Raw genomic sequence first — 25,926 nt, 5'->3', positions numbered from 1 at the left:
TTATTACTAATTTCAGCACCCTTCTGCGGTAAAGATGTACATGCAAGGAGAACAGAGTAAGTTCTCTGGTTTTCACTGAGGACTAAAAATGCAGGCATGAACAAAACAAAGATAAGAATATAGTCTCCGGGTAAGCAGGCCTTGCTTGCAGAGTATTCTGAGCAACTTTGATGAGGCATCGGGGTCATCAAGACCCAGCATTACCCTTCTCATAACCTGATTTGAGCAGTGAGGTTTAAAAAGATCAGGGAGAGGTACATGAGTTTGGGAAAGGAATGTGATGGAGGATGATAGGGGCATTATCCTAGTAACAGACTAGAGCAACATTTAAAATTAGAAGGTGATTATTATATAAACTTAATAAATAGTTACTTATATTACCTTTGATTTTTGTGTTTCTTTTTTATCCTTCCTGTGTACATATAACAGTATCTTTTTGAAAATAATTTTACATGAAATTGAAGAGAAAGTTAATACATATGAAATACTTAAGCCTCCCACCCCCCAAAAGCATCAATGGCTCTGTAGACAACAGTGGCTGATGCTCAATATGTGGCCCAGAGAATGTACCGTTGTAAATGAACTACATAACTGTCAATTACAAACTGACCCATTAGAAATTCCCAAGAGATCCATAACTCAGAATATTGTTTGATGTGAAATAATATATCAAAATGCTTCTCATCTACAGAGAGGGAATACATTATTTCATGATTCATAGTCCATCTCAGAAATAATGCTGTGCCAGAGCTTATACACAACAATATACTTCCTCACCAAACCATGTTTTTAAATTGTTTTATTCATTATCTTTTTTCCTTTCAACAGACTGTCATTGCTTTAAATGTTCTGTTTTACATACAAGAGATGCTCTAAGGTGATATGAGCATTTTTAAGGTGTTTTGCAAAGAGTCTCTGGGAGTTATCTTTTGATTGATTTTACAATTTTTAGCACCATGATTCTGAGATGGCTATAGTGAATTAATATTATAGGCACATATTTAGTTACAGCCATGGAGGTTTGATGCCAAGGTTACCTATTATTACACATGGTTTTAGATGAATAAAAAGAAAAAAGCTATCTAAGGTTTAAAATAAGTAAGCATTTAAAATTCCAGAAGTCCTGTCTCATCAATATCCATATGGATAACTGGATTTAGAAGTATCAAACAGATCTTAGGATGCAGTATTTTATTTCTTCAGTAGCATGCAAAAAAAGAGATGTGAGAGCAGGAAATTAATATGATACATTTACTCTAAGAAAAAATAAGATTATAAAATATTTTAATATAAATTAGCAAAGCAGGAGTAAGAAAATGCAACAGCTGTTCCCACTTACAGGAACACACCTAGAGGTCTAGATAGTGTCTTCATTGGTCCATCTCACACTAACAAGAAATGTATGATATGTTCTTAAACACCATTTTCATTTCTTATGGACTGATAAATAGCCATTGTACCCACACAGTCAGATACACATTACTTTGCACCTTTGTTTGGTACACTTCTGTCTGTGCTGGGGTTTGTGGGAATTGTTCCTGGAGGCCTAAGGGGCAGGCAGAGAGTGACTGTTCTGTTTCGACTGCAAGTAATGTTTGTGTCTTACATGAGTCTAGTTTTGATTAGCAAACTGTCCAGAAAAGTTTTGGTGCATTAATGGACTTATTCGATTTATTCCTTCCTTGTATGATAACCCAGACATATCAAGCTTGACATCCTACAATTCTGTACATCTGAGAAAAATATAAAAAAAAAAATTAAAATAAGTTTAGGAGACAAAGAGAAATAGATTTAAAGTTCCAAGCAAGAAATTATTCTGAAAATCATCATCAATGGATGCTTCAGTCATTGTTTCAAAGCTTCTTGGCCTTGGCAAACTATATATGGATGGTCTCAAACCATATCCTAAAAGATAACTTATTACTTATATGAGAGAAATAATTTGCAACTTTATATTATTTAAACTAACATAAGCACAAGTGAAAACCTTGTATAGGCAGTAATGGAAGATGTTGAAATTGTGGTTTCTCAGTTGTTCATAATGAGAATTTCACAGTTTTATGCACTAATTGTCATAAAATATTTACTCTAAATCCAATTATAAAAAAGCCCTGAATTAATGTTAAGTGCTATAAAATTGTTTTAAATATTTCGAGTTATGGAGTCAGATAGAAGGGGAGGAGGTCCTCCCCTATCAGGGAACTAGGGAAAGGGCATAGGAGGAGAAGAGGGAAAGTGGATATGACTAGGAGGAGATGAGGGAGGGGGCTAAAGCAGGGCTACAAAGTGAATAAATTGTAATAAATAAATATATAAATTAAATTAAATTAAAAAACAAGGGAATCATATGGATTAAAAGCCAACAGACAGCTGAAAAAAATAAAGACATCTAGAAAACACAAGGGACGAGAGACAGGAAAATCAAAGTTATTATGTGAATTTTGAGGCAATTCTGATTTTTAAAATATATTTTATTTCCTATAGGTTTCATTCATTCATTTATACAATGTACATTGACAACATACATTCATCCCTATATCCCTCCAACTCTCCTGAGATTGGCCACCCCGTGCCCTGTCCACACGTTAGCATTTTATACTTCTCCTTCCTAGCCACTGGCTCTCATGTTCTTTGTTCCCTATCTCCCGTGACATTCTTTGCACCTTGGGGGAGGGTTGATTCAGGTGACTAATTAACAGCTGAGAACTCATGTTATTACATCTCAGCACCATGACCAGTTAAGAGTATCAACCACTCTCTAGTATATAATAAAGTGTCCCATACCAAAGTTGAGTTATAGCCACAAATATATGGGTGAATGTAAAAGAATGCAGTATGAAAGTAAGATGATTTAGCAAAGCAATAAGCATTCCACTGTCCTATGACCTATAGATAACCCAGTAATGGATATTTGACCAGGTTGATGTACTAGGCATAAAATTTTTCCTGTAGAGCAGGCATCATAGCCCATTAAGAAACTCATTGATTACCCGATAGCCAGCATATCACTATAGCAACAATGGGTAAGGTCCTCCACTGCATAAGAGAATTGATGGTTTTCTCCTCCAGCAACCTGCATAGAACCTTGTTAGAGTTCTTGATGATGACAGTGGTGTTACACATGGAAGATGCCCTCACTGTGCATGAGGAAATGATTAAGAGTTTAGGATAAGCAAGAAATATCTGGCAGTCTCTAACTTATATTCAAGTGGTTAGCAAAAGCACACATGTTAAAGGGTAACTGTGCTCATGGTAAAAGAAAAGATGACATTTCATATGCATTGGCAGCTGCATTTTAAGCACTTAATGTAACTACTTTAACTCAGAGATGATTTAATATAGAAACCTGTACACTATATACTTTTTTCTTCTATTTTCAACATCTTAGAGTGCATTGTACATTATGTTTGTCACAGCAGATGAACCAATACTGATACATTATTATGGACCGAACTCCACACTTGATGCAGACTGTCTGAGTTTTTTCTCTGTGTCCTTTCTGTGTTTCAAGACATCATGTCAGATGGTCATTAACCAGAAAGCAGTGACATTCCCTCTGTAACAAGAGTCAAATGTCTCCAAACACAGACAGATGCCCCCAGGGATGTACAGCTCAAGTTGAGAAATAATACTTCAGCAGAACAGCACTTACTGAAGCAGAACAAAAGAGCCTCTGATAATGAAGTAATCAGAAAAGAGTTAGAAAGAGATTTTTGCTAAGAGTTAACTAACTTATATTGCAAAACAGACTGAACCTCAGTAGCACTGAAGATATAAATGTCTTTCTCTTATAAATTACATCCTCAGTAGTAGAGAGAACTGTGCAATGTAGTTTCTTTCAGAACCAATGCTTGCTTGTTTCTCTGAAGACATCTGCCCTTATGGCAGTGATAGAATTTAAAATCCAACCCAATGCTGGTCTTCAAGTTACACCTGCAGGACAAAGCTTTTTATTTTTATATACCTTGTCAGGTACCATGAACGCAACATTTAGTGATGACAGGAGATCCACAAGAAGTGGTATATACACAAGTCATTCATCCAGAATTACTCCCTTCCTGGGAACTTGGTGACAGGTTAGCCCGTGTCTGATATTAAAAGGAGGTGACACATAAGCTAAATATCAAACTGAGAGATGTCTGGGTACAGTGTCAGGTGTAACAGCTAAACAACAGATACATATTAAGTGCACATTTGCAAGGAAAGCTCTGGATTATAAAAGGCAGGAAAAAATGATTACACAGGACTCCTTGATCAAGCCCAACATAGTACACCTAAATGGCTTTGAGGCTCAATTTCAAATTGTGCAACACAAACAGACCCTCTAAGGTGAAACAAAGGTTCTTAGTTCATAATTCCAAGTGCTGATGCCATTGTCAAACATGCAGAGTGGCTGAGAAAAAGGATCGGGTGGCATCATAAATGCCAGGCGCAGCACAAGGCAGAGCAGAACCTCAGCATCCCTGACTACCAGACATGGTGTAAGAAAAGCCAAGCGAGCCTTGCAATGCCTTGTCACAGTTTTCAGAGGAGCCATGCATCTTCCTTTCTCTTTACGCAGTTACTGTGGTTGATCTCATGAACCCGTGAACCCTATTCCAAATCTTCAACCATGTTGCACTTCTTACAGCAAAGTGAAACAATGCCTACTCCAGTCACCTGCTATTCTTAAAGAGATGTCTGCGTGTATTAATAACTTACTGAAGACACAGTGTCTAAACTTAAACATGAAATTATTTTATTCATGTTTTGGGCTTATCACTTAACTCTGTTGAAATATCTTTGTTTTGTAGTAAGTCCCTATTGCCTATGATGGCATTTGAACCCATGAAATCAACCTGGACTCCAGCATCTGGTATGCATGCAGCTCAGATTATAATTTAATTAAATATATTGGACTATTTCCAAAATCATCTGTTCACCAAGTGAATAATGCCTATCTTATATACCATAGGTTTCTTTTTTTTTTTTTTTTTTTTTTTTTTTTTTTTTTTTGGATACTGGGTGGGCCCTCCTTATTCTTTGAATGTTGTTTCTATTCTTAAAAAAAAAAAAAAAACTAACTTAACAGAACTTAAGTGATATTGCAAGTATGACTACGAACTCTCCTCACGGTCCCTGTTCTGCTTTAGAAAACAAAAAAGAAGAGCTTAAAATCCCAAATAAAGAGTGGCATGAGTCACCATTCTGAGGAAACAGTAAAAGCACACAGACATTGTCTAGTACAGACTAATATTTACTGAAAATAAAAATAAATGACAGGGAAGCAAGCTAGACTTTCACAAAGCTCAGACCAGATATCAAAGAGAATTGGTTTTCAATTTATTCAACATTCTTATCTGTAGAGATAGATGAGGGTAAACAGCATGATATGAATTCAGTGATCTATTACAGATGGATAAATATAAATAAAGATTACATGTAATTTGCTTCTAAAGATCTTCACCACAGGTATCTGAACTGCTAATTCCTTCCACATCTAAACGTCAAGATCAAGTTTCTAGATGGCCATTTCCACATTCCAGTAATGGCTCAGCGGTAAGCCATGATTTTTAGTGGAAAGATGAAAGGAGTAGCCAGACAAACACCCAGACCTCATAATTCAAAGCTGTGTTCTCCTGAGCCACACAGTGGCACATGCCACCTTTGCTAATACCATGAATATGAGAGTGACCTTCTTCTCAGGAGATGGGAATTATTCCCAAGGAAAACTGAAAGTGAATGCAGAATTTCCATGCCTCTGGAAAGGCTTTGGGCACTGCTAAGTATCTAAACACAAAGAGTAAGATGCAATTCAGAAGTCCTTCGTGTTATCACTCACAATAAATTTTTCCTTTTCTTATTGAAGACGTTTATGTCCTAATCGTTTTCTAGTATTTTCATCTGAAAACTGTTGTCTCTGTTGCCAATATATTGATTCTTCAATCATATCTTCTACACCTGAGAATATCTCTCCCATCTCCTGTATTCTGTTGGTGATGCTTCTGTCTGTAGTTCCTGTTCTCTTCCCTAGGTTTTTCCATATCCAGGATTCCTTCAGTTTGTGCTTTCTTTATTGCTTCTATTTCCATTTTCAGTCTTGAACAGTTTTATTTATTTCTTTCTGTTTGATTGTATTTTCCTGTATTCTCTAAGGTATTTATTCATTTCTTCTTTAAAGACATCTATCATCTTTATAAGATTGGGTTTGAGGTCATCTTCCTTTGCTTTGGCTCTGTTAGGATATCTAGGCCTTGTTGTAGTAGGATAGCTGGGCTCTGGTGGTGCCATATTTCCCTGTCTGTTGTTGACTGTGTTCTTATGCTGGCCTTTAGCCATCTGGCTGTGCCTGGTGCAGGCTGGTGAGTGGGGATACAGGCAGATTTGTGGGCTGGAAAATGGAGCTCAGAGGAGAGGGTGTGGTTTACCACTGTTGGGTGTGCTTTAGGGGGAGTTGGCAGGCAGGGGATTGGAGGGGCAGGGTTTAACCCCTGATGTTTCTGGAGCCTGGCAGACTCCCTTGAGAAGACAGACAGACAGTGAGCTTGAGAGTTAGATATATTGTATTACAAAATAATCTAGGGGATCCAACATGGTTGCACGGAAAAGACACTGTGTCCGATGAGCAGGACAGCCGTAACTGCACAACAACCATCAGACCAAACTCTGGGCCCTAAAACACCAGCAATTGTGTTTCCCAGGTGAGAGGAAACCCCACAGAGTGGGAAGCATTTGGGTCCTTCTCTAGTCACCCAGCTAAAGCCCTGAGAGTTCCTGAGTCCTGCCAGGCACTCCATAGCCAGTCCAGAGCCACACACCTCCATGCTCTGATCACATCTGAGACTGAACTGTGAGCCCCACAACACCAGAGACTGGGATTTCCAGTTGAGAGAAAACCAACAGTGAAGGAAGCAATTAGGACTGACCTCAGGTCACCCAAACACCTGGAAAAGGTCCTGGGCTCCAGCCGGCACTCAGCGACCAGCCCAGAGACCCAACTCACCATCACAGACACAACTGTGAGCCCCAAAACACCAGAGACTGGGTTTCTTTGTTGGGATGAAACCCCGCCGTGAAGGAAATATAAGGTTGGACCTCAGAGCACTCAGCATAACCCTGCCCACACACCCCAAAACTTCTCAAGAAAACTTCCTGGCTTCCTGCAGGTGCCCAGTCACCAGTGGAGCCACTCACTTGAGCCTGTGTGCTCTACTCACCTTCCCAGAAAGAACTGTGGAACCCCAAACACCACAGTCTGGGTCTCTCTGTCAGGAGGAAACCCCACAGTGGGGAAAACATCAGGCTTGACCTCAGGACACCCAGCTAATCCTGGGAAAAGTTCCTGGGTTCCCACGGCTTCAGGCTTTAGCCTCCTGCAGCACCTCGGCTGCTGATTACTGCTTGGGTACTGGGGCATAGAACTCCAGCCTCAGACCTACAGAAGCTTGGGGTCCATGGGATCGGGCCCGAGAAACTGCTCCAAGGCACAGCCTGTCTCCCTAGCTAAACTAACCAAACCATGGGGCTCCCTGATTCTTCAAAAGTGCTGAGACAAGCAAACACAGTTAGTAAGAGCAGCAGCAGCAGCTCACTAAATTCAGAACAAGAAACCCAGTGGTAGGACTGCTGTCTCCAGGAATTCCCCTGGTGGGAGGAGAGCTCCCCTGACTACCAACAACCACAGTTACCATACAGGTCCATACACCTGAGGTGAGCTGTGGCAATTCCAGAGGAGCACTGGCCATTCAGTGACCATATTCTAAAGGCCGACGAGGCCTCTTTCAGGAACAACCATCTTTCTGCCAAGGGGATTCTCCCAACCCAAGGATTCCAGTAGGCACAGAAACAAAAAGCCAACACCTGAGAAAGGCAGATGGTTAGAGGCCAAATAAAAGCACAACCAAAAAAAAAAGCCAAAGCAACATGGCCTCTCCAGAACCCAGGTGTCCAGGGTCAAGTAGCCCTGAACACCCATAATAAATGAAATTCAAGAAGATGACCTTACATCTATGCCTGGGAAGAGGATAATGGAGGAAACAAATAAAATGCATAAAGAAATAGAGGAAGATAAAGTCAAACAGATTATGGCTATCCATAAAGAAATACAGGAAGATGGAGCCAAACAGGTTATTGCCTTCAGAGAGGAAATAATTAAATCACTGAAAGAAATAAAAGAAAAAGAGGAATGTTCAAACAAAAGAGAAGGAATTGAAGGAAAATACATTCAGATAAGTAAAGGAAATCAACAAAATGATTCAAGATCTGAAGATAGAATAGGAAAAAATTAAACAAAACACAAACAGGTCGAGCAAGATGGTGGTGCCAGGGCGACTCTCCTTCTGACCAGCAGCACTGCAGGATCAGCACAGTGACTAGCTGTCAGAACTCGCAGCCCTAAAACACAAGCAATTGTGTTTCCCAGGTGAGAAGCTACCCCACAGTGGGGGATTCAATCAGCTTCAACTCACCCAGCTAAACCGCAGAAGAGATCCCGGTTCCTCCAGGCATTTGATCGCCAGCCCAGAGCCACATGCCAGCGTGCTCTAATCACTATCCCAGACTGAACTTTGGGCCCCACAACATCAGAGACTGAGATTTCCAGTCCAGAGACAACCCCATGGTGCAGGAAACAATTGGGACCAACCTTAGGTCACCCAGACATTCCCTGGAAAAGACCCAGGGTTCCTCGGTGCCCAACAGCAAGCCCAGAGTGGAGCCAGGGAACACTGGTGCCAGCACAGAGTCCTGCCTGAGTGCCTGACCCTCTGCCCCAGATAGAATTGTGGGCCCCAGGGCAGCAGAGACTGAGTTTCTCTGTCAGGTGCAAACCCACAGGGAGGGGAACAGCAGGTCTGATCTCAGAGCACTCAGCCGATAGCACCACCCCAAAAAGGTGTTGGAGAAAAATCACCCAGTTTCGGCAGATGCCCAGGCTCCCAAAGGCCAGAAAGGCAGAGCCACGCATGTCTGTGCCTGCTGGTTCTACTCGCCTTCCCAGTCAGAACTGCAATCCCCAAAACATAGTCTGGGTGTCCCTGTCAGGAGGAAGCCCCACAGCAGGGGGATCATCAGGTCCAATGCTCAGGACACCCAGTGCCAAAAGACTTTCTGGATTCACGCAGACTCTAGGCTCTAGCCTTCTACTGCAGGCAGGAGCACCATGCTCACATGCCATTGTTGAGTACTGCTAGGGCACTGGGGCACACAGCTGCATCCTCATACCTACAAAAGCCAGAGAGCCATTACAGCAGCCCTCAGATACTGTGCCAAGGTTCGACCAGTTATCCCTAGTTAAACTGACAAAACTGTGGGAATCCCTAGTTCTTCAAGAGGGCTGCACCCAACAATTACACCTTAAGAGCAACAGCTGCTGCTCACTAAATTCAGAGCAAGAAACCCAGCATCAGGGCAGCCATCACCAGGACCTCTCCTGAGGAGAGGAGAGCCTTCCTGCACACGATAGTTGATAGTTACCACACAGGTCCAAACGCCTGAAGTGAACTGTGACAATTCCTGAGAAGCACCACCATTCAGTTGACTGACCATACCCAAAAAGCAGAGGAGATCTCCTTCAGAACCCCACCAAGTGGATTCTCCCCACCTCAGGACCCAGCAGGCACCAGAAATTAACAAATAACACCTGAGACAGAGAGATGGGTAGAAGCCGGTGAAAAAGCACAACCAATAGGCAAAGCAATATGGCATCCCCAGAATCCAGTTATCCAGGGACAAGTAGTCCTGGACACCCTAACATAAGTGAAATTCAAAAAGATGACCCTACATCGATGCTTATGAAAACATTAATGGAGGAAGCAAATAAAATACATAAAGAATTAGGGGAAGATATAATAAAACAGATTATGGCCATCCATAAAGAAATACAGGAAGATGCAGCCAAACAGTTTGAGGCTTTTAGAGAGAAAATGATTAAATCACTGAAAGAAATAAAAGAAACAGAGGAATGTTCAAAGAAACAGGTGAAGGAATTGAAGGAAAAAAAGGAAAATAGTGTCAGACAGGTGAAGGAAATCAACAAAACTGTTCAAGATCTGAAGATAGAATTGGAAAAATTAAAGAAAACACAAAAGGAGGAAATCATGGAGAGGGAAAAACTAGGAAAGAAAACAGGAAATACAGAGGTAAGCATAACCAACAGACTATAAGAGATGGAAGAAGGAATCTCAGGTGTGGAAGATACAATGGAAGAAATCGATATATCCGTCGTCAAAGAAAATAATATATCTAAAAAATTCCTGACACAAACCATCCAAGAAATCCAAGACAACATAAAAAGACAAAACCAAAGAATAATAGGAATAGAGGAAAGAGAAGATTCTTTCCTCCAAGGCCCAGAAAATATTTTCAACAAAATCTTGGAAGAAAATTTCCCCAACTTAAAGGAGAGGCCTATACGAATACAATAGCCCTACAGAACACCTAATAAATTAGACCAGAAAAGAAAATCCTCCCGTCACATAATAATCAAAACAGTAAGTATACAGAACAAAGAAAAAGTACTAAAAGCTGCAAGGGAAAAAGGCCAAATAACATATAATGGCAAGCCCATCAGAATCACACCTGACTTCTTAACAGAAGCTATGAAAGCCAGAGGGTGTGGACAGATATCATGCAGATCCTAAAAGAACACAGATGTCAGCCTAGGCTACTGTACCCAGCAAAACTCTCAGTCCCCAAAGAAGGAGAAAACGAGATATTAAACAACAAAAACAAATTTAAACAATACCTACCTATATCCAGCCTTACAGAAGATACTAGAAGGAAAAATACAACCCAAGAAAGCTAACTACATTCAAGAAAACACAGGAAATAAAGAACATCACTAGAGCATATGTAAAAGTAGCCAAGCACTCAAACACACCACCACAACCAACATAAAAAAAAATGCCACTGGTCATTAATCTCTCTCAATATCAATGGACTCAACTCTCCAATAAAAAGGCCCAAACTGATAGAATGGATTCATAAACAATACTCAACAATTTGTTGCATAAAAAAACAAACCTAAGTCACCAAGATAGACATTACCTAAGAATAAAGGACTGGAAGACGGTTTTCAAGCAAATGTACCCAAGAAGCAAGCATGAGTAGCCATTTTAATACCTAATAAAATAGACTTTCAACCAAAATTAATCAAAAGAGATTTGGGACACTTCATACTCATCAAAGGAAAATTCCACCAAGAAGACATCACAATTCTGAATATATATGTAAAAGAAACATTAATAAAACTCAATCCACTCATAGATGCCCCACATTAATAGTGGGAGACTTCAACACCCCACTCTCAACAAGGACAGGTCAACAAAACAGAAATTAAACAAAGAAATAATGACTCTAACAGATGCCATGAATCAAATGGACCTAACAGACATCTACAGAACCTTCTACCCAAACACAAAAGAATTTACCTTTTCTCAGCACCTTATGGAACCTTCTCCAAAATAAACTGTATGGTTGGTCACAAAGCAAGCCTCAACAGATACAAGAAGATTGAAATAATCCCTTGCATCCTATCTGATCACCATGGTCTAACGCTGGACCTAAGCAACAACAGAATTAACAAAAGGCCTACACACACATGGAAACTGAACAACTTGCTACTCAATGACAGCTAGGTCAGAGAAGAAATATAGAAAGAAATTAAAGACTTCCTAGAATTCAATGAAAATGAAGGCACAACTTACCCAAACTTATGGGACACAATGAAAGCAGTGATAAAAGTAAGGTTCATAGCAGTAACTGCCTTCAAAAAGAAATGCTGAGACTCATAACCAAACCTTCCGTAGAGTGCAGAGAATCATATGAAAGAAGGGGGAGTTAGTATGACCTAGAGAGGAAAGGCGCTCAACAAGGACCAAATATATCTGGGCACAGGGTTCTTCTATGAGTCTGTTTCTCCAGCCAAGCACCATGTATGGACCTAGAACCTAGAACCCCTGCTCGGATGTAGCCCATGACAGTTCAGTATTCATGTGGGTGTCCTAGGAAGAGGAACAGGGACTGTCTCTGACATGAACTCAGTGGCTGGCTTTTTGACCGCCTCTCCCAGATGGGGGAGTAGCCTTGCCAGAGGAGGATAATGCAGCCAATTCTGATGAGACCAGATGAACTAAGGTCAGATGGAAGTGGAGGAGGACCTCCCCTATCCATGGACCTGGAGATGGGCATGGGAAGAGATGAGAGAGAGAGGGTGGGATTGGGAGGGAAGGAAGAAGGGACTGCAGCTGGGATACAAAGTGAATAAACTGTAATTAATATAAAAAACAAAAATTTAATTAAAAAAAGAATCAATAAATGGGACCTCATGAATGTGAAAAGCTTCTGGAAAGCAAAGGACACTGCCATCAGAAAAAAAAATGACAGCCTACAGATTGGAAAGGATCTTCAGCAATCCTATATCTGACAAAGGGTTAATATCAAGAATATATGAAAAACTCAAGAAGTTAAACAGCAACAAATCAAGTAATTCATTAAAAAAATGGGGAACAGAGCTAAACAGAGGATTCTCAACAGAGGAATATCGAATGGCAGAGAAACGCTTAAAGAAACCACTCTGGAAATCAATCTGATGCTTTCTCAGACAACTAGGAAAAGCACTTCCTCAAGATCCAGCTATACCACTCCTAGGCATATGTCCAAAAGACACTCAAGTATACAACAAGGATATCTGCTCAACCATGTTTCTAGCAGCTTTATTTGTAATAGCCAGAAGCTGGAAACAGCCCAAATGCCCCTCAGTTGAGGAATGGATACAGAAATTGTGATACATCTACACAATGGAATATTACTCAGGGATAAAAAACAAGAAAATCGTGAAATTTGCAGGTAAATGGTAGGAACTGGAAAAGATCATCCTGAGTGAGGTATCCCAGAAGCAGAAAGACACACAGGGTATATACTCACTCATCTGTGGATATTAGACATATAATATAGGATAAACATATTAAAATCTGTACACCTAAGGAAGCTAAACAGGAAGGAGATCTCTGGCTAAGATGCTCAATCCCCATTCAGAAAGGCAAAGAGTATGGACAAGGGAGGAGGGAGAAAACAGGGAACAGGACAGAAGCCTACCACAGAGGGCCTCTGAAAGGCTCTACCCTGCAGGGTTTCGAGGCAGATACTAAGACTCAGCCAAACTTTGGGCAGAGTGCAGGGAATCTTATGAAAGAAGAGGGAGATGACAAAACCTGGAGAGGACAGACTCCAAAGGAGAGCTACAGTTCCAAAAAGTCTGGGTACAGGTGTCTTTTATGAAACTGACATTCCAGCCAAGGACCACTCATGGAGATGGCCTGGAACCCCTGCATAGAGGTAGCCTATGGCAGTTCAGTATCCAAGTGTCCTCCATAGTAATGGGGACAGGGACTGTCTCTGAGGAACTGATTGGCCTGCTCTTTGTTCACCTCCCACTGAGGGGGGAGCAGCCTTACAAGGCCACAGAAGAAGACAATGCAGCCACTTCTGATGAGACCTGATAGACTAGGATCAGAGGAAAGGGGAGGAGGACCTCCCTTATCAGTAGAGTGGGAGAGGGACATGGGTGGGAAAGAGGGAGGGTAATCCAATTAAAGACTGGGGTACAGAGCTAAACAGAGAATTCTCAATAGAGGAATATCGAACGGCAGAGAAACACTTAAAGAAATGTTAAACATCCTTTGTCATCAGGGACATGCAAATCAAAATGACCCTGAGATTTTACCTAACACCCATCACAATGGCTAAGAAGAAAAATTCAAGTGACAACACATGCTGGAGAGGATATGGAGAAAGGGGAACCCTCCTCCACTGCTGGTGGGAATGTAAATTTATATGACGACTCTGGAAATCAGTCTGGCACTTTCTCAGACAATTAGGAATAGCGCTTCCTCAAGATCCAGCTATACCACAACTAGGCATATATCCAAAATATGCTCAAGTACACAATAAGGACATTTGCTCAACCATGTTAGTAGCAGCTTTATTCATAATAGCCATAATGTGGAAACAACCCAGATTCCCCTCAACTGAGGAATGGATCCAGAAATTGTGGTACATTTACACAATGGAATACTACTCAGCAATTAAAAACAAGGAAATCTTGAATTTTGCATGCAAATGGTGGGAACTAGAAAAGATCATCCTGAGTGTGGTATCCCAGAAGCAGAAAGACACACATTGTATACACTCACTTATAAATGGATATCAGACATATAATACAGGATAGTCATAGTAAAATCTGAACACTTAAAGAAGGTGAGCTAGAAGGAGTACCCTAAGTAAGATCCTCAATCCTTATTCAGAAAGGCAAATGGGATAGACCTTGGAAGAGGGAGAAAACAGGGAACAGGACAGGAGCCTACCACAGAGGGCCTCTGAAAGACTCTGCCCAGCAGGGTATCAAAGAAGATGCTGAGACTCAAAGCCAAACTTTGGGCAGAGTGCAGGGATTCTATGAAATAAGGGGGAGATAGAAAGACCTGGAGAGGACAGGAGTTCCACAAGAAGAGCAACAGAGCCAAAATATCTGGGCACAGGAGACTTTTCTGATACTGATATTCCAACCACGGACCACACAATGGAGATAACCTAGAACTCCTGCTCAGATGTAGCCCATGGCAGCTCATTGTCCAAGTGGATTCCCTAGTAATAGGAACAGGGACTGTCTCTGACAGGATCTCTGTGGCTGGCTGGCCGATTACCTCCCCATGATGGTGGAGTGGCCTTACCAGGCCACAGAGGAAGGCCGTACAACCTGTTCTGATGAGATATGATTTTCTGGAGTCTGATGGAAGGGGAGGATGACCTCCCCTATCAGTGGATTAGGGGAGGGGCATGGGAGAAGATGGAGGGAAGGAGGGATCAGAAGGAGAAGAGTGAAGGAGCTACAGATGGGATGCAAAGTGAATAAATTGTAACAAATAAAATAATGAAAAAACAAAATAAACCATTTCCTCTTCCATCAATAGAAAAAATCTAATTTTAATAAAAAAATAATAATTAAAATGAAATACTTTTGGCAAGGATCAGTCCTAACATTGTTTATGCAAATTTTTCTAATATTCCATCTAGGTTTCCAATAGAAAATACAAATATGTGCTGATGCTTACATCTTTAAGAAATTTTCTAGGAAAATGGTAGTCATATATTATTTATATGCATACACAGTTAATATCCATATTCATAGACCTTTGGGAGTTGTTAAGCCTTAATGAAACTATTTGATATTTCAATATGTCAAATCTATTAAAACTATTACATAAGCTAAGATTATCCTTACTTGACCCATGAAACAGCTGCATACATTGTGGGCATACCCCCTAAAGTTCTGGATGATTAACGTGCGAAGAAGCTCTCTACAAGAGGGTTTATAAAAGGGCGGGACCAGAGAACCTGAGACTGATGCAGAGACAGTGTAAGGAGCTCCATGACACCCACAAGGATTTGGGGAATTATTTAGCAAGTCTCATGTGCTAGCCAGACTTGGAAGTCTAATATGTTTTAGAAAATGTATTTTCTCAGCTGCCTTTGTGCCTGAGGTATTTCTCTTACAAACATCTTTGTTCTCTCACTATGTGCTGCAGTCCATTGTTCATGTGTAATTTCCTATCTGTGCTAATTGAATGGTCTGAGATTCTACCCTTGTTCTTTGTCATCTTTAGACTATCAACTTCTAGCATCCTGCCTCCTGAAATAAAAGGTGCTTTTGGTGCAGAGCACACAGGACACTTAATCTAGTTTCAGAAGAACGATGTGGAGGCATTCTATGCTGACAAAGTAGGAAAAGTAAAGTGAACCCTCATGTATCTTTAATGAAGCTTTCAAGGAAATATATCTGTATCTGTATCAGTGTATCTGTCTGTGATTGCTATTTGTAATGGATCATAATCACTCTAGTTTATTTAGATTTTAAGAAAATAGTGTAAAATAATCAAATATAAGACATATTTTTTCTTTCTTTTTTAATATAATTTTTTATTTATTACAATTTATTCACTCTGTATCAAAGTTGTAGCCCCTACCCTCATGTCCTCTCAATCCTGCCCTTGCTCCCTCCCTCATCTCCTCCCATACCCCATCCCCAGTCCACTGATAGGGGAAGACCTCCTCCCCTTTCATCTGACCCTAGCTTATCAGGTGTCATCAGGACTGTCTTTCATAGTCTTCTTTTATGGCCTGGTAAGACTGCCCTCCTCCCCTTAAGGAGAGGGGATTAAGGAGTCAGCCAATGAGTTCATGTTGGAGATAGCCCCTGATCCCCTTACTAGGGAACCCACTTGGAGACTGAGCTGCCATGGGCTACATATGTGCAGGGGTTCTAGGTTATCTCCATGCATGGTTCTTGGTCGGAGTATCATCAGTCTCAGAAAATACCCCCAGGCCCAGAATTTTTTTGTTCTGTTGTTTTCCTTTTGGAGCTCCAGACTCTTCCAGGCCTTTCTTACTCCCCCTTTTTTCATAAGATTCCCTGGACTCTGGCAAAAGTTTGACTATGTGTCTCAGCATCTGCTTTAATACCCTGCTGATAAGAGTCTTTTAGAGGCCCTCTGTGGTAGGCTTCTATCTTGTTCCTTGTTTTCACCTTTTTCCAATGTCTATCCCATTTGCCTTTTGAATGAGGATTGAGCATAATAGAGGAATATCGAAGAATGGCAGAGAAAGACTTAAAGAAATGCTCATCATCCTTAGTCATCAGGGAAATGCAAATCAAAACCACCCTGAGATTTCACCTTACACCCATCAGAATGGCTAAAATAAAAAACTCAAGTGACAACACATGATGGAGAAGATGTGGAGAAAGGGCAACTCTCCTCCACTGCTGGTGGGAATGTAAACTTGTACAGCCACTCTGGAAATCTATCTGGTGCTTTCTCAGAAAATTAGGAATAGTGCTACCTCAGGATCCAGCTATACCACTCCCAGGCACATATCCAAAATATGCCCAAGTATACAACAAGGACATTTGTTCAAGACATTATATTTTAATAAAAACAGCTGAAAGTTAACAACAAAACTCTGTGGAGTGTCAACGCTAAAGAGCACCTGATACAGGATTACATTAAATTTTACTGAAGAAATCAGCAGATCACATCCTAAGGCAAAAGATCTGATTGCAAGATTTTTTTTTTCAAATCAATCATTCATTAGTAGTAATGAAGGCTAGTTAGATCAATACCCAAATACGTTCACACAAATTGATACCTCAGAGAAAAGGTGAACGGACTGACAGTTGAGACTTAGGGAAATAACACTGGTCTTTGCTCTGAATTTCTGTGGCGACCAACACTATTGTGGCTCGTAGTTCGCTGAACATTTACATCTAACAATGTGAGCTAAACTGTACTGCACACAAGATCTGCTTTCACTAATATAGTACAAGTTATGCCAAACAAACACTACATGCTTCTAAGAAAGTAAAAAGTTTTTAAAAAAAAAAAAAATTGGAGGAGACTGAAGAAATTTTCAGAATTCTGCATCTTTCATAAACTTGCATCTTTACTATTTTATATAGTTGTGTGACTCATAACAGTTTGAGAACCTAGGGTTCTAGGCCTTTCTGCTCTATTTATTCCCTGTTTCCCTGCTATGCCTCATATCCTTTATTTGTAAAGAGAGCAAAGGATAACTTGGAATTCATGAAGTAATCATGACCACAAAAATAAATAAATAAATAAATAAAAACAAGCAAATAGCAAAAACAAAACAACAACATGAAAAGACCTTACAGGGCCTGGCAAGATAGCCCAGTGGGTACAGATGAGTGCAGAAGGCTGGCCATCTCACTTCTAGCCTGGAACCCACACAAAGGTGTGTTAAGAAAAGTGCAAAGGTGTCTTCTGACTTCAATGACTTCACTTGCACACATGACATGCACAATGAGCACACATACAGAGGGAGGGGGAAGGAAAGAGAGAGAATTCCAAAATTAAACAATTTTTAAAAAGAAAATAAAACTACATCCAATTTAAAAATCACCAGTACAAAACTGTGTTTATTTTTTTTCATTTAAAACTAAAGATGAGTAATTAGAAAACCAATAAGATGACACTGTCACTGCTCCTCCCTACAGGGTGGCAGTGGGCCAAATGCATTCTCCAAATAAGGAACACTACACCCAGCATCCTCACTGCCTAAATCTACTGAAAGGAGCATACCACCTTGGTCCCCAGAGTGTTTCTGGATAGAAATACCACTCATAAAACAATATTCCTTGGGTTTTTAACATATGTTAGAGTTTTGAATTCTCTATTATATGGTCTGCCGTCATAGAATAAAAAGTGGAAAGTGACTTCCCTAAAGTGTCTTCTGACTTAAGGAGATCAGTACAAGTTGTGTCTATGCTAGCTTTCTTTACTTTTATATGAGTAAAAGAAAGGGAAGTTATGCAAAATCATGGATAATTTAAACTAATTAGATAAAATTACTAGTTTATTGAAGGACAAGTGTAAATGGGTGCTTAAACTTTTGCGCCACAAAATATTTCTTTCAACTTCATTTGTGTTGATGATAATCTGTCCTCAGCTTTAAAACTTGCTGGTGTAGAATTCAACTGAATCAGTTGATTTTCTTCTCAGAGGAATATCCAACAGGACAAAGGACACTGTAAGCAATGGTTGAATCCGTGATGGATTTCCATAGCAACACTATCCTTTGAATGGCTAAGATAAAGGAAAGGAAGCATTTCTAAAGGGGATCCCTAGGCGTCAGAAGTTCCACTTACCTCCATGCTGCCTCTTAATGATCCTCCTTTTAACTGTAGTACTCTGTTCTGGAATTAAGTTAGAGAAAAATGCTTCTCAGTTACTTAAGATGAAAAATAGAAACAGTTCTAGGGGTAATGATCTGCCAGCAACAACAACAACTAAAATATTCAAAAGTCAAACTTGGGAATACAAATCCCATTGTTGATACTCCTGTCAGGTACATTAAAGGTTCACTTTTAAAAATTTAACTATTTCCTCAATATTACCTACTCTTAGTAAAATACTGTAATGACAAACCATTGTCTAGTCATGTATGTAACACTGTATCTCATTAGTACTGTAAATAATGCCATAAAATACAAACTTGAATGCAAAACTAACCAAGATTGATTTGAATTGAAGGTAATAAGGTAAGTGCCTCGGAAGCCAATGCCACCTTCTCTATCAGCTTGTCTATTCTTAGGTAACTTCCAGTAGGGAATTCTACAATCCAGTTTAGGAAACAAAAATTTGTACTCTGATTTCAAATAAAGACAGAGATCATTTAAAAAATAAAGACATTTTGAAAGAATGGAGAAGGACATACAGGAGTGGGAGGCAGAGGTCTCTGGTTTTCAACAGAACAGGGTGAGCTGGTGCATGTGGAGGAAATGCCTAAATGGGAAGTCATAATGCTTTGAGCATCTTAATAAAAACTAGATCAAGCATTAATATCAATACATACACGGACATGAAATGTTCCATCACACATTCATTGTTTGCAAGGGAGAAAAATAAAGGGCTAGCAAAGTAAATCTTAAATTGTTAAAGTTCCAATTTGAACAAATATCCCTTCTTAAAATTTTCCAGTTTCTCCTCTTTTCCTGTTCTGTTTAACTGAGTTGGAACTACAGATCTCTATTCAGAATAACAAGTGAAAACCTGCCAAAAAAAAAAAAAGTCTATAAAACATGATCATGGCTATGAAAAGGAAAAAAAAATCTGCAAAGCAAACAGAATAACACATAACAAAAAGATTATCAGCAACAGCTGTAGAGTGTGCTGTTGGGTGGCTTCCCATTGTTCTAAGCCTTTGACCCAAAACCGTGCTTAAAAAGTGTATGTAACAATGATGCCTCTGGGTATCAGAATGAGATTGACAACTGGCACTTATGCACCTAAAATTCCAAACATATATTTTTAATTAGCCCTAAGTGTGATCAAAGTAAGGTATTTTAATGTGCATAAAATAGCTCAATAAAGCTGTGTTGCTGTTAAGCAGCTACTGGCTGAGTGGTCACATTTAGTGGTTTTTTGTTTTTGTTTTTGTTTTTATTTTTCCTTGGTCATGAGACTGAACTCAGCCTTCATGCATGCTCGCCACCGTACTGTCGCCAAGTTATGGTGAGCCATATAACCAGCTCGCTTTGTACTTTTAATTTGGGGACAAGGTCTCATTAAGTTGCCCACTCTGGCTTTGAACTCACTCTGCAAACCAGGCGAGGTATTGAATTTGCTTTCCTCACTTAAACTTTGTCGTCCGAACATTCCATTTCCAATTTCTCATTTGCCACTGCATTTCTGTGCTGCTACGTTGAGCACGTATGTATGTAAAGGGCAGAGTCCCCTTAGCATTTTCTTCAGCTAATATGATTAGGGAACACAAGCGAAGCTTGGAATGTTTAAAATGAAAATTAGATGTTGAGAGGAATCTTGACTGAAAATGATAAACTCTTGTTCTTATAAGTTGATTAAATAACCAGCTTGATGTTCTGTGATAAATTTGTGATATTAAGTCCTAGAATGTGAAAAGATTAAAGCTGCCTTAAGGCAGTCTTCCACTCACCATGCTCGCTTTAACAAATTCATGAAGTTCTAATCAAAACGAGCCCTTAAAACTTCCCCTTGCAGTCTAATGTGGGAGCAAAGCATTCAGTATTCTTACAGTTATGCGTTCTGCAAGTCTAATTTTCCAGGTGCAGTCACGCAGACTGGAATTCCTGTCCAGAAAGGCCAGGGGACTCTGGACCTTGCTGTCAGTTGGATTTGTGTGTCCAATGTAGCCCAGACCTTCTCTAGATGCACGGGCCTTGCAGCATTTAACATGTGAATGACACTACGTGTTAGACAGCTCTGTGTGAGGCCAAAAGAAGTAGTTCTTACATCGGTCTACAGAATCTTAAAAATTACATTGTGCTTCTACATAAAAGGACAGAATGACAACCCTATCATTTACAATTCTTCCTCTAACCGTCAAAAATCTGGTGGCCAGGGAGGTCTGTGACAAACTGTATGTTTAGATTAAAGGAAACCAATGACAGACAACACCCAATTCTTCCTAACCAGAACCACTCAAACTTTTAAAGAAAATAAACAAAATTCTACAGTATTCCCAAAAAGTTATCCACCACACCTGTATCTTTGCCTCACCTCCTGTATCCAGGGAAAAGCCATTGTACATATAAATGGGAACCTCCCCAATGGGAAGGTAGAAAGAAGTTACAAGAGAAAAGGAAACTATTAGTCTGGCCAATTTACCTGAAATGCTTATGACCTTTTGAGAAACTACTAACAGAACGTATATGTGCGTGCTTGTGTGTAAATATCTCCATAAATAGATTTCCGTATCTATCCGTATCTATCCATGGGTACATGTTGCTTTAAAAAGCAGGTTATTTAATCAGCTCGGGTCCCCTTGTATACTAGGCAAGCACTGGGCTACACTGCATGGCAGCAGACTGTACTACCAGCCGCCAATCAGTGTCAGTCTCCACATTTGGTCTCCATGTGACAGACTTAAGAAAAACTTCCTGTGGAAAGAGTTTTCCTAAAGTTTCAGTTCTGAGACTCTCCAGTTCTATTGAATTAAAATGATCACAGCACAAGAAGAAGTAAAAATAAAATAAAATAAAACAAAAAATATTGAAAGCCAGATAAAAATACAAAATATATTTTGTGAATAATTATCCATAATGTAATTAAGTTAGCCTTGTTTTGCACTATACTTTCTTTCCTCAAAGCCATGATTCTCTCTTGAAGTCTAGCCACTGGCAATATATTTACTTCAATGCTAAGTGACAATTGTATTTGCTTTTGTTAATTTATGATGATAGCTTTAATTGGGAAAATAGATAAGATCCCAGATGAGCATGGTAAAGTTGTTTAGCTGACTAGAATTAATATAATTTTACTTCTCTGTTTTAATTATTCTTTATTATCCAAAATAACAGCACTAAGTTGTCTGGGACATAAATTTCCCCATGATCTTATCCCATTTGAGTCCTCCAGTGGCAACCACTTATGCGTGTCTATCCTCCTGCTGGGCAGAATACCCAAGACTCCACATTGTGTTCATAGGGTATAAGGTACTTAATAGGTACCCATAATCAAGACTTATCACAGGTAGTATTCTTAACTTGACAGTAGCCCAGATGCCTCAGTGCATGTCAGCAGTGAGAATGCTCTCTTTTGTGGAATGAGAAATATACCATTGTCTGCCGGCAACATCTCAAGTCATGATAATTAATATCCTGCCTCTAGGAAGATATATGCATGTTCTTACAATCCAATGGACAGAGTGTAGAAGTGAGAAAACATCTGAATTTGAGGAAGATGAGCCATTTCTCATTAGTGGTAGTCTACTCTTAGCAGGCACTATTGAAACAAGATGTAAATATATATATATATATATATATATATAACTTTTATTGCCATTTTAGGTAAATCAAGATATAAATAAAGATATATATATATATATATATATCTTTTATTGCCATTTTAGGTAAATCAAGGCTAACACTTAGGTAAGCCTTAGCATTTCAACATGGTATATTACCAATCTGTTATACAAATATTCTAATGGAAGCATGTGGCATTTGTGTAACTAATTAACCGCATCAGTAAATATGAATTCTACAGATCATGATTAAATTATGGTTATTCTCACTCCAAAGTCCCCATAGATATGAGGTATAATAGGCACATAGGCACACACTAGTATGTTTTATCTTTTTTTTACATTTTTTTAATTTTTAATTTTATTAATTAGAGTTTATTCATTTTGTATCCCAGGTGAAGCCCTGGGATATATCCCCTCCCAACCCCACCCTCCTTCCCTCTTCTCCTCCCTTTCCCCACCACAAGACCACTGATAGGGGAGGTCCTCCTCCCCTTCCATCTGACCCTAGCTGTTCAGGTCTCACCAGGACTGGCTGCATTGTCTTCCTCTGTGGCCTGGTAAGGCTGCTCCCCCCTTAGGTAGAGGTGATCAAAGAGCTAGCCCATCAGTTCATGTCAGAGACTGTCCCTGTTCCTATTTTGGGGGAACCCTCTTGGACACTGAGCTGCCTTGGGCTACATCTGTGCAGTGGTTCTAAGTTATCTCCATGCATGGTCCTTATTTGGAGTTATCAGTCTCAGAAAAAGACCCCTGTGCCCAGATTTTTCTGTTCTATTGCTCTCCTTTTGGAGCTCCTGTACCTCCAGGTCTTTTTATCTCCCCCTTCTTAATAAGATTCCCTGTACTCTGCAAAATGTTTGGCTATGAATCTCAGCATATATTTTGACACCATGGTGGGTAGAATCTTTCAGCCTCTATGATAGGCTCCTGTCCTTTTCCCTGTTTTATCCCTTTTTTAATGTCCATCTTGTTTGCCTTTCTGAATGAAGATTGAACATCTTACCAGGGTCCTCCTTCTTGATTAGCTTCCTTAGGTGTACAGATTTTAGTATGATTATCCTATATTATATGTCTAATATGGGGGACATAACAACAGACACTGAGGAAATCCAAACAATCATTAGGTCTTACTTCAAATACCTACATGCCACAAAATTTGAAAATCTAAATGAAACAGAAAAATTTCTTGATCGATTCCACTTGCCAAAGCTGAATCAACACCAGGTAAATCAATGAATTAGTCCTATATCCCCTAAGGAAAGAGAAGGTGTCATCAAATGTCTCCCATTCAAAAATAGCCCAAGGCCAGATGGTTTCAGCGCAGAATTCTACCAGACTTCCAGAGAAGAGCTAACACCAATATTTTTCAAACTATTCCACAAGATAGAAACAGAAGGAACATTACCAAACTCATTCTATGAAGCCACAGTCATCTTGATAACTAAACCTCACAAAGACCCAACAAAGAAAGAGAATTTCAGTCCAATATCCCTTATGCACTTTGACTCAAAAATATTCAATAAAATACTTGCAAACTGAATCCAAGAACACATCAAAGATATAATCCATTATAACCAAGTAGGTTTCATCACAGGTATACGGAGGTGGTTCAATATATGGAAATCCATCAATGTAATCCACCATATAAACAAACTGAAAGAGAAAGATCACATAATAATCTCCTTAGATGCTGAAAAAGCATTTGACAAAATCCAACATTCATTTATGTTTAAAGTCCCAGAGAAATGAAGGATACAATTCACTTACATAAGCATAGTAAATGCAATATACAGCAATCCTATAGCAAACATCAAAGTAAATGGAGAGAAACTTAAATCAATCCCACTGAAATCAGGGACAAGGCAAGGATGGCCACTCTCTCCATACCTCTTTAACATAATACTTGAAGTCCTTGCTAGAGCAATAAGACAAGTAAAGGAGGTGAAGGGGATTCAGTTTGGAAAGGAAGAAGTCAAAGTATCACCGTTTGCAGATGATATGATAGTATACATGAGCGACCCCCAAAATTTTTTACATTTTTTGAAACTTTGCTTTACTTATGTTTGAAACTGGTAAATTTGGCTCTAGTCATGCACTACTCTTAACACTCTATGAAAATAGTTATGAAGCCATTTCCTGGATGTAAGACATTGAAGAACGTGTGTATTTAGTGCATTAAAAAGCCACACTAGGCATGTCTTCATCCATGTTCACTCAGTGCCACATTCATTTGATCATCCTAGCAAGAGGCAGGATCCCCATAACTGGGATTCACCTACCTCATTATCTCACAAAATACAAAACAGTCTGGGTGTTTTCCCTCAAAAGTGAGCATTGCGAAGTCCATTGTGCACGTGTAACACCAAGATTCAGGGAAAAAAAAAAATAAAGTAAGTACAAGTAAATTCACTTAAAATTATATTAAAATTTATCTGCCAAATAACCCTTTAAATTTATGTTAGAATTAATCATGTATCAGAATAGCAGCATTTTACATTAGTCCACATCTTGAAGCAATGAAAGTAGAAATAAAGTTAAGTATTTAACAAGATATCTCCAGATTTTAAAATGCAGGCTTAACATGTCAACATTTATTTAAATTTATTTAAAGATGTATTACATTTGGTTTGTAGAATCTCTCCTACTGTTATCTGAACTTTTCAAAGTTTTTCTTGCAGGGTTAGGACTTTAAGCAAGCCTTGTTTCTTATCATTTGTCAGAGGGGTCAGAGCACAAAGAGACAAAGTTAAATCACTAGAACACATTTAAACACAAAAGCATCTATGAGTATGTGCACGCACCGTCAAGAACACGGTGAGCCAAGGTTCATAGAAAATTAACCTGGAAACAAAGAAAAAAATCAGTCTGCTCTGTGTTTTTCCTCTGGCAAGCAAACATTTTCTCTAAAAATATATGTAGAATGTACAGCCATGATCAGTATTAGCAATGCCAAAGACATTCAAGCATGCCTGTATTAAAGCAACAAAGAGTGAGGGGAGAGGGGAGAAAGAGATAGATAGAGACAGAGATATATAGACCGAAACACAAAGAGACAGGGAAGACAGAGACAGGGAAAGATCACTATCAGACTGTATTTAAACATAAGAATTACATTAAATGAACCAGATATTCATGCTCTACAATATACTTTATTCACTGAGAAATTGTAAAGTACAGCTCAGTGGCATTTGAAGTTTTTAAATGAACTGTGTGCTGTGGCAGGTCTGTTTGGCACACCAGCCACTTATCAAACTGTGCTTTGCAAGTATTTCTCCTCTCTGCCAGCCTGGAGCTCATCTTCTATTTTCTTAATAGACCTTAGCTTTTTCTTCGTGTCTTCCACACTATTTGTATTAAGTATATTTAATTCAACCACATTTGCAAAAACACATTCAATTCTAGGAAACTTTTATTAAAAATCCTATTTTGTTTTCTAGAATGTTCTCACAAATTACTTCTGAATATATACTTAAATAAAAGAAATGGATTGTTCTCTTTTTAATTTAAATTTATTTTTAATGTATTCATTTGACATGCTGATTGTAGTCCCCTCCCTTATCTCTCCTGGTCCAACCCTCCCTCCCT

General features: G+C 39.3%; 1 protein-coding gene across 3 annotated transcripts in view; it reads right to left on the bottom strand.

The window, feature by feature from the left end:
• The window catches only part of Khdrbs2 (KH RNA binding domain containing, signal transduction associated 2), a 469,930-nt gene that overhangs the window by 416,478 nt on the left and 27,526 nt on the right, over positions 1-25,926 (bottom strand). For 2 of the 3 annotated variants that reach the window (XM_060369817.1, XM_060369816.1), the window contains exon 2: positions 18,701-18,748. The exons of the other annotated variant lie outside the window; for it this stretch is intronic. In XM_060369817.1, coding sequence (XP_060225800.1) covers positions 18,701-18,748 — 48 coding nt within the window. The remainder of the gene's footprint in view (positions 1-18,700; positions 18,749-25,926) is intronic. 3 annotated transcript variants of the gene reach the window in all.

Source organism: Meriones unguiculatus, chromosome 16 (assembly GCF_030254825.1).
Source record: "Meriones unguiculatus strain TT.TT164.6M chromosome 16, Bangor_MerUng_6.1, whole genome shotgun sequence".
Taxonomy (NCBI): domain Eukaryota; kingdom Metazoa; phylum Chordata; class Mammalia; order Rodentia; family Muridae; genus Meriones; species Meriones unguiculatus.
Note: the sequence above shows the minus strand (reverse complement) of the source record. Positions and strands in the feature narration are given on the sequence as shown.